Consider the following 9,611-nt stretch of genomic DNA (forward strand, 5'->3'; position numbering starts at 1 on the left):
TTTTTTTCTGTTTTTAAATGTATATTTGTATATACTTAAAAAAATACTCATTTGTCTGAATATAAATTCTATAAATTCAATTTTATTCTTTTTTAAACAAATATAAATCTATTTTTTTCTATTTATTATTCTCTTGTCATTTTATTTCTTTTCCTCTTTTTTTTTCCCCCTCTTTGATCAAACTTCTGCTAAAATGTATAATATGCTTTCTTAAAAAAAGTTATATAAAAAATGATGAAATATGATTTCAATGATAGTATTTTTATATTGTTTTAAAATTCTTTGCTATTATTATTATTATCATTATTACTTAAAAGAGACTGTAGCTGATATACCATATATATATATATATTTTTTTTTTTTTCTGATTTCATTTAATTCGCATTATTTATATGTAGAATAAAGAATGTATCATATTTATACTAACCCTATAACACACTTAATAATACACATTTTCTTGTATTTTTTTTTTTTTTTTAATATTAATTATTAACTTCACACATATTTAAAAGAATATATAAACATTTTTTATTTTTTCTATATTTCATTTTTTTATATTATGAATATTTTTACTATTTTTCTAGTACAATGATTTTTAATTTTTAAAAATTGTTTCTTATGCTGTTGGTAACTTATAAGTGAAAAATGCACTTAAAAAAAAATTAAAAAAAAAAAAAAATTAAAAAAATTAAATGCTAAAAATATCTTAATAAAAAAAAAGAAATACTTATGTGAGAATTTACAATGTAAAAACACACAAAAGAAAAATTAAAAAATTAAAGGATTTATTGAAAAATGCTTTTTAATGTAAAATTTTATTTATTTATTTTTTTTTTTTAATGAAACATAAATTAAATATAAAAAATGATTACTGAATTAGTTAATCCACCATCAGATACAATAAATGACGCTTCCTATAAAAACAACGTTCTAATTGTATCATCTTGGGATAAGGTAAAATTCAATTCAATTATAATAAAATAAATTGTAAAATGATTTAAATATAAAATAACAGTACAAATAGTTTACAATCATATATATTTTTTTATCTATTATATTCATAGCAAATACCAAATATAAGTACTTTAGTAGCCTACATTACTAAATGTGTACAATTATGGATAATAACAAATATTTTTATTATTTATTTATTTATTTACATATTATTATTATTATCTTTTCCTTTTTTCTTTTTTTTTCTCTTTTTGTTCCTTTAGAGTTTACGATTTTATAATACAAAAGAAAATAAATTATTAAAAAAAGTAATAACAAATACACCAATACTTAGTCATACATGCATTAATGATAAACTTATATATGGAGGATTAGATGAAATACTATATTCCTATGATTTTAATAAAGATATGACTGTAAAACTGTATAAACATAAAAATGTTATAAATAATATTTGTTACCAAAATTCTTCAAGTAATAAAAAAATAATTTCAGTTTTTATTTCTCAATAAAAAAGTTTGAAACATAGACTATTAAACCAATTGCATTCTTAAAAATAATTATTATATTTATTCCACATTTCTTAATGTATATCTTTTTCTATATTTATTATTTTATACTTTTTTTATAATAACTTAGTTTTTCTAAATACATATATGTTAAATTTATTACAAGAATTTATTATAAAAATAACAAAAATACACAATAAAAAAACTTTATCTTTTTTTTTTAAAGACTTTTTATGTGTAGCTGATTGGAATAAAGGTTTGAATATATTTGATGATAGAACTAAAAATGGTTTAATTTGTGAAATTTCTACTTTTGGTGTAATTTGTTCAATGGATATAAATGAAACAAAACTATTAGCATGTGATAGTTTAAAAAGAGTAAAAAAAAAAAAAAAGTTATATATATACTTAATTTTTAATTTACAAATTTTTATTTCTTTTTTTTTTTTAATCAGACTTATATATTTGATACACAGAAAGGAATAGATAGTTTTCATAATCCTGATTATAGAGAGTATACATATATTTTGGTAATGTTATACTATTATAATTTTATTTTTTATATTTTTTTTTTTTTTTTTTCATTTTTTTTTTAGTAATATATTGCGCTATCAATTTAGATGTATAAAAGCCTTTCCTAATCAAAAAGGATTTGTTATATCTTCAATAGAAGGAAGGGTTGCTTGGGAATTCTTCGATAATAATCCTTCTGTTCAATTAAAAAATTATACATTTAGGTGTCATAGAATGAAAACAGATGGAGCAGAAGTTGCTTATCCAATTAACACAATTGATTTTCATCCAATGTAAAAAAATAATATACTTGCTAAAAAAAAAAATATATCTTATACTTTATTTTAATTTTCTTCTTTTTTCATATATATATTTTTTTTTAAGATATGGGGCATTCTGTACAGGAGGTTCCGATGGAATTATGTGTGTATGGGATGGATATAACAAAAAAAGAATATGGAGAACTCAAAATTTTAAAAACGAGTAATTTTACATTTTATTTATTTTTTCATCTTTATTTACTAATTTCACTTTATATAATTATTTAAATTTTGTTATTTTTTATATCTATTATTTATTTTTTACTTTTTTTTTTTTTTTTTTGTATAGAATTACAAAAGTAAAATTCAACAACGAAGGTGATGAAATTTGTATTTGTGTTTCATCTTATTTAAAAAATTCAAATAATTCATATAATTCAAATAATAAAATGAATTCAATAATTATTCGTAAAGTAACTGATAAAGATATTAAGCCAAATTAACTTAAAGATAAAATAAATGTTTCTTTAAAGCTCTTCAAAATTTTCATTTTCCTTTATATGTTTAATGGCCTAATAATAAAAAAAAAAAAAAAAATTTTTATATCAAATTTATTTTTATTTAGTATATATGTGATTTGACTTATACGTATAATTTTTAATTTGTGTCTTTTTAAATTATCATACCAAAATAGAATATTCAGGTAAACAAGTATCCTTATCATCTATATACATAAACTTCCTTAGAACATCAATACCTTATTGAAAAAAAAAAAATAAGGTATATGTATATTTTATGTCTTTTTTATTACACATTTCTTGTTTTTTTACTCACATATATATATATATATATACAAGTTTATTTAATATAATTAATTTTTTTTTTTGTATATTTACCATTAATTTTCTTCACATAATTTGAAATAATATTATCTGAAGAAAAATTTGCAACGACACTAATAATATATCTATTTAAAACAAATTTGTGATAAAGAATTTCCTGTTTTTTTATTAAATGATTGTTTCTCATTTTTAATATAGTTTTTAGATAGGCAAAAATAATGTCAATAAATATTTTTTTTTCTTCACATGTCAAGTAATCCAACTCTTCATATCTATCACTGAATATATTCGATATAAATAAAACAAGTTTAAAATTTTCTAATATAAAATTTTTCTTGTAATATATGAACATATCCAAAAACAAAATATTTTTGCTATATAAATCAATATGTGAATTATCAAAATTGTCAAAATAATTTATTTCATTAATATAAATTAAATTATTTCTTATTTCTTCAGTTATACTTCTATATAAATTTTGGTATTGAGAAATTTGTTCATTATCTAAATTTTTTTCATCTAATATATTATATAAAGTTTCAAGTAGTAATCTAAACATTAACGCAATATATTTTAATAAATAATATTTATTCTCTTTTCGATTTGCAATTTTCCATTTTTTTAGTATATTTAAAAACAAAAGATTTTCTTTTAATTTTTCAATATATTTAAAAAAATCTTCATACAATGTCTTCAAATTTTCAAAAATGCTCAGAAATAATTTATTTTCATAATTTAATGAATTTTCAATAAACACGTAAAAATAATTACAAATATTTATTTGAGTTTTAATTTTTTTCAAAGAATCAACAACTGACAAAAACAAAAGCAAAGAAAAATCTTTCAATCTACTTAACAATTGATACGTTTTTTTGTTTATTATGAAATTATTCAGGAGCATAAATATATTATCTAATTTACTTTTGCTTAATACAATATAATAGAAATAAGAAGGATAAAGAAATTCAAATATTTCTTCATTATTTTGATTGTGAGTTATTAAATTAATTAAAAATATTAATTCATATTTATCAATCTCACTAATTAAATCTTCATTTAATTTAACAACAATATTGTTTAAATTTTTATTTAAACTGTCACATAATTCTTCATCTAAATTATTTGAAATATTAAAACTTCGTCCTAATAAAAATCTATAAATTTTTTTTTCCGTTATTTTTTTTTGTATTGAGTCATTAAAAGGTATATAAAAAATAATAATTTTTAATGCTTTTATATAATTAGTTATATTCTCATCATTCTCTTTTTCTATGTCAATTTTATTTTTAAAAATTATTGGTAGATAAATTATTTTATCTACTTCATTTTCATCTAATTTTTTTCCTCCATTTCTAAAACTGTAATATTTTTTAATAAGTTCATATTCATCAAATGATTCCAAGGACATGATAAATAATTTTATGAAATATCTTCAATGAAAATTTTAACTTTATAATAAATTAATTACCTTTTTTTTTTTTTTTAATTTAATATATTTTTTTTTTTCCCCCCAACTTTTATTTAATTACATATTATATATATATATATTTATATACATTAATTTGCTTGTAATTTTATATTTTTTTTTTCTTTTTTAATTGTTGTATTTGTATTAAGATATATTTTTTAAAAACATATTTTTTTATACTCATTCTCTTTTTTAAATATATTCACTTTTTTCTATTTGTGCATTTACTTTTTTATTATCAATAAACCTTTTAATTAAATTTTTTTTTTTTTAAACTCTTAAATCATTGCTTTTCAAAATGTTTTTCAGAAATAAAAATTCGTTCTTATACAACTTTAGACATTTTTATAAAAATAAAAATTTTAAAAAAGTATCTTTTTCAAGTAACAAAAAAAAAGACAAAGAAAATATTTCAAAAACAAAAAAATTTGAAGAAAATTTAGAAGATGAAACAGAACCATCAAATTTATTAGATCCCCCTGATATTAATGATTGGTAAATTATTAAAAAAAAAAAAAAAAAGAATCGTAAAAAGTTATTGTATACACAAAAAACTATATATATGTAATTTAAAATTTTTATTTTTCTTAAAGCGTTTTTAATTTCTTTTTTAAAACTTTTTTTTCTGTATAAATTCAGTTGTAAAAGTGGGTGCGATAATTGTATATTTAGTAATCATTAAAAAAATAAAACATAGAAAAAAAATATAACAATAAAATAAAATTATACTTATTTCATTTAGTACATTATTTATTTATTTTTTTTTTTAATTAATTAGATATATATTATGAGAAATTGGAAAAATTTCAAATATATTTAAAAAGTAAAAGAAAAAAAACTTAATTGTTTTTATTAAGAAAATTATATATTTTTTTAAACAAAAAAAAAAAAAAAAGAAAAAAAAAGCAAATACAATCAAAAGAAATGAGAAAATAACAGTCATAGTCCATGCCCTCTTACTCGTGAATATTCGTTTAATAACTTATCCTTCTATATGTGGGGAAAAAATTTTTTTTTTTAATTTATATGATTAGACAAAATAATTTTATTGGTATACTTAAAATAAAAAAATAGCTGAATAATAAAAACATACTAATAAATAAATAGAGAGAATAAAGAAATATGTAAATAAAACATATAAATATGATCCTTTACAATTTTTTTTTTTTACCTCTGGATCGTAATCAGGAAATTCTTTAATCAAATCAAAAATGGCATTTCTTGTCTTATCCTTTAACTCTTGATAAGTCATGTCTGGGGTAGGACGGAATGGTTCTCCAAAGGAAAAATACATAGTTCCTTTATCTAATAATTTAGATTTAACTGGCCATACTTTATTAGTACCATGTAATGCACATGGTAATATTTCACAATTATTTTCAATTGCAAATCTAAAGAATCCTGATTTAAATAATTGCAATTGCCCAGTTAGTGATCTTGTACCTTCCGGAAATACTGCTGTGCCAATATTTAAATCCTGATATTCTCTACATATTTTCATAAGCTTTTCTTTACCTCCAGGTTTGATTGCCCATCCCCCTTTTTCTTTTGTAAAATAAATTGGAATGTCTCCCGACAAAAACAAAGACTGTCCAGCAATAGGTATTCTAAATAATGTGCTTTTAAAAACAAATTTCATTTCCCATGGTAATGTACAAGCAGAAATTATCCAAGGATCTACTGAAGATAAATGATTAATAATTAATAAAGTTCTAGTAGGCTTATAATTTTCCTTACATCTTCTTATTACCCTTATTTTCCAAAACGGGTTCAATGGAGAACATACTACAGTAAAAAAAAAAAAAAAAATTCATATATACATTATATATTATGTCGTTAGAATAAAAAAAATTTATTCAAATACTTTTTTTGTTTTTCCCCTTTTTTTTATTGATGTACAAATATATAAATAATTAATTCAAACAATTTTGTATTAATTTTTTTATTGAATATATCTTCTATTTTTTTTTTTATTTACCAAAATAGCAGCAATATTTAAAACAAGCTCCCAGTATTAATAATCGAGCTCTTTTGCTATATAAAAATAATGGGAAAAATAATACACAAGCTATTAGTTGAGAACTTAATGATATTACTAATGATATTAGTATTAACGAAAAAATATAAAAAGATATAAATACTCTAAGATAAAAATTAGTATTCTGTTCTTTTTTTTTTTTTTCCTTTTCCATTTTTCTTCAAAAAAAAATTTAAGTTAGTACAATTCCAACTTTATAATAATATTTAAGCACAAGTAGAGTAGAGAAATGTATTATAATCCACTTAAAAGTTTACAATAAACCTAAATAAAAAGTTTCAACTGGAATAATCAAATATATGTCATATAAGAAAGGATAAAAATGCATTAAATAAGATTAAAAAAATAAGGATAAAAAAAAAAAAAAAAGGAAATAATGAATATTTGCTATAAATAATTTTAAAAGAAAAAAGTTAAAAATTACACTTAACAATATCATGTAATTGCTTTTGTAGGCGTTAACAAAGAAAAAAAATTGTATAAATATTTGAATTAAACATTTTAACTTAAAATATATTTTTTTCAATTAAAAAAATATATATTAAATAAAATCATACTAATAAAAAATTCATAAAATTGTAAAATATATTTATGTATGTTTAATAAAAAAAAAATTATCTTAATTTTTTTTCGGCAACAATACTATGAAAAGGAAAATGATTATATATTTTTTAGATATCCTCTCCTTTTTAACTAAAAGATTTTAAGCATAAGTACAAAACGTTGAAAAAACATCACAAATTTAGCAAAGAATATATTTATGTGATTTTGAAGAAGTATTTAATATATCAATAAAAAGTCTTAACAATTTATATATATGCCAAAAAAAAAGAAAAAAAAAATCATCGAATGTGTAAGATTTCATATTTTATTTTTTTTTTTAACAGAACATTCTTAGTTTAAAGAATTATATAGTTCCTTTTTTTCTTCTTTTAGTGTATATATATAATTACATAAAAAAGGTGTTATTTTTATTTTATATTAATGAATATATAGAAATTTTTATACATTTAATTAAAAAAGAAAAAAAAAAAAAGAGATAAATTTTAAAAAATTATGTGTTTCCCATATTTAATTCTAATTAAATAAATTTGTAAGATATCAAGATATTTTTTTGTAATTTTTTTTGAAATTTAATAAAAAAAAAAAAAATTTAAAGAAATATTTTATTAATATTAAGAATTTTTCTTATTAAAGTGTTAAATTTAAATTTAAATAAAATATGTCAATAAAATTATATTGTTTATTATATTTTATAGCATAAGTAACTAATATATAATAAGCTTAATAATAAATTATAAACTTTATACATGAAATTTTTTTATTCTCAATGCGCATTTTTATAATTGTTTAAAACATAAGCAACTTTACGTTTTCCCACTCTTTTTAATATTTTCAGTTCTGAGACAAAAAAAAAAAAAAAAAAAAAGCAAAAAAATGAGTATAAGGATATATATACAAGTATGCGTAATTTTTTTACCTAAATTTATGAATTCTTTTTTTCTCATTTTCTAAATATTCTTTTAAATAAATTTGCTTTTCAACCCCTGAGTCATCTTCATATTTATCACCAAAAATTTCTTGAACTTCTAAATCCATTTTTTCTCTACCAAAACGTACATATAAAATTTGTAATGTTTTTTCAACAGTTATATATCCATTCATTTCATAATCAAACATAAAAAACTGAATAATATTATATAAATCACTTGGGATCTGTTTTTTTTTATCATTAACACATCTTAAATATAAAAAATAAATTTCATCATAATCTAAACAGTTATCCATATTATCATCAAATTCCCATATCATTCTTTCTACTTCACTCTAATAAAAAAAAAAAAAAAAAAAATGACTTATTAGTATATATTGGATAATTAGTAAAATTAGGTATAGTAAAAATGTACGATGTTATAAAAACATATAAAAAGAACTTTAAGTATAATGAAGTTAATAATTTTTTTACTAATTAAAAAAAATAAATAAATATATTTGTTTATATAACTTTAATTAATATATTTAAATTTTATACATACAAAATTATAAATAGACTATTATATTACTCCATTATATGTCATTTTATTTTATTAATTTTCTTGACTTGTAAGTAGCAAAAAAAATTTTGCATTAACTTAATACTCTACATAATAAAAGAAAATACATACTTTTTTCTTTAAAATTAAATGCTAATTATTATAAATACAATAATATAAATAATATACTCATATACTTAATTACAAAAGTAAATAATTTATAAATGTAACCTTCGAAATTTTGTAATTATACTTGTGCAAAATATCATGTAGATTGCAAACTGAAATTTTCCCTGTATTATCTTTATCCATCATCTTAAAAACTCTTTGCAAATTTTTTTTTTCTGTATTAGAAATATTTTTTAAGTTTTTTATGTCTAATGGTGCTATATATCCATTTCCACATATATAAAAATTTGGATTCTTTTCATTATTTAATTTCTCAATTACTGGTATATATGGTTTTTCATTCATTTTTTTTTTCTTTTCTTTTTAATATCTAAATAAATATTTTTCTTTTTACATATTTTTATTATAATAATAGAAAACTTCAGAATATTAAACATATAAAAAACTTAATAGGTTCAGTGTGCAAAAAAAAAAAAAAAAAAGTAAAATAAAAATAAAAATAAAAGTAAAAATAAAAATAAAATATAAAAAAGAAAGCGAAATCAGAAAATAAAAATAAATATTAAGTATATTCGCAGTTATTGTATTCTACCTTAGAAAAAAAAAATAAAATAGAAAAATAAATAGAAGCATACAAATAAATAAAAAACTACCTTATAATAATAATTTTTATTTTTTCTTTTATTATTAATTATTTTATTTTCTTATTTTTTTAAAAGAATATTTCCATTAAAAATATTTTTCAACATAGTTAAAAAACGACATAATTATTATATATAAATATATCTATGTAGCAATAAATATGCATGTACATAATCAGTTCTTTTCTTCTACAAAATGCGCGATATATTAAAACTAAAATATG

The 9,611-nt window shown here is 18.1% G+C and overlaps 4 protein-coding genes across 4 annotated transcripts; 1 reads left to right on the forward strand and 3 right to left on the reverse strand.

Moving 5' to 3' along the window:
• Positions 1-864: 864 nt before the first annotated feature.
• PRELSG_1236550 (mitotic checkpoint protein BUB3, putative) lies at positions 865-2,739 on the forward strand (the record flags this gene model as incomplete). Its single annotated transcript, XM_028678164.1, has 7 exons — positions 865-954; positions 1,218-1,428; positions 1,690-1,841; positions 1,919-1,977; positions 2,060-2,269; positions 2,361-2,459; positions 2,586-2,739. 7 exons carry the CDS (start codon positions 865-867, stop codon positions 2,737-2,739), a joined length of 975 nt encoding a protein of 324 aa, XP_028534481.1.
• A 24-nt stretch (positions 2,740-2,763) lies between these two features.
• On the reverse strand, positions 2,764-4,486 carry PRELSG_1236600 (conserved Plasmodium protein, unknown function; the record flags this gene model as incomplete). The annotated part of the gene is made up of 3 exons (XM_028678165.1): positions 2,764-2,808; positions 2,923-2,993; positions 3,133-4,486. The coding sequence occupies 3 exons, from the start codon at positions 4,484-4,486 to the stop codon at positions 2,764-2,766; spliced, it is 1,470 nt and encodes a 489-aa protein (XP_028534482.1).
• A 999-nt stretch (positions 4,487-5,485) lies between these two features.
• Positions 5,486-6,738, reverse strand: LPAAT (1-acyl-sn-glycerol-3-phosphate acyltransferase, putative; the record flags this gene model as incomplete). The annotated part of the gene is made up of 3 exons (XM_028678166.1): positions 5,486-5,536; positions 5,718-6,331; positions 6,525-6,738. The coding sequence occupies 3 exons, from the start codon at positions 6,736-6,738 to the stop codon at positions 5,486-5,488; spliced, it is 879 nt and encodes a 292-aa protein (XP_028534483.1).
• A 1,213-nt stretch (positions 6,739-7,951) lies between these two features.
• On the reverse strand, positions 7,952-9,091 carry PRELSG_1236800 (calmodulin-like protein; the record flags this gene model as incomplete). Its single annotated transcript, XM_028678168.1, has 3 exons — positions 7,952-7,985; positions 8,065-8,411; positions 8,849-9,091. The coding sequence occupies 3 exons, from the start codon at positions 9,089-9,091 to the stop codon at positions 7,952-7,954; spliced, it is 624 nt and encodes a 207-aa protein (XP_028534484.1).
• Positions 9,092-9,611: the final 520 nt, after the last annotated feature.

The sequence above is a fragment of the Plasmodium relictum genome (genome assembly GCF_900005765.1).
Source record: "Plasmodium relictum strain SGS1 genome assembly, chromosome: 12".
Taxonomy (NCBI): Eukaryota; Apicomplexa; class Aconoidasida; order Haemosporida; family Plasmodiidae; genus Plasmodium; species Plasmodium relictum.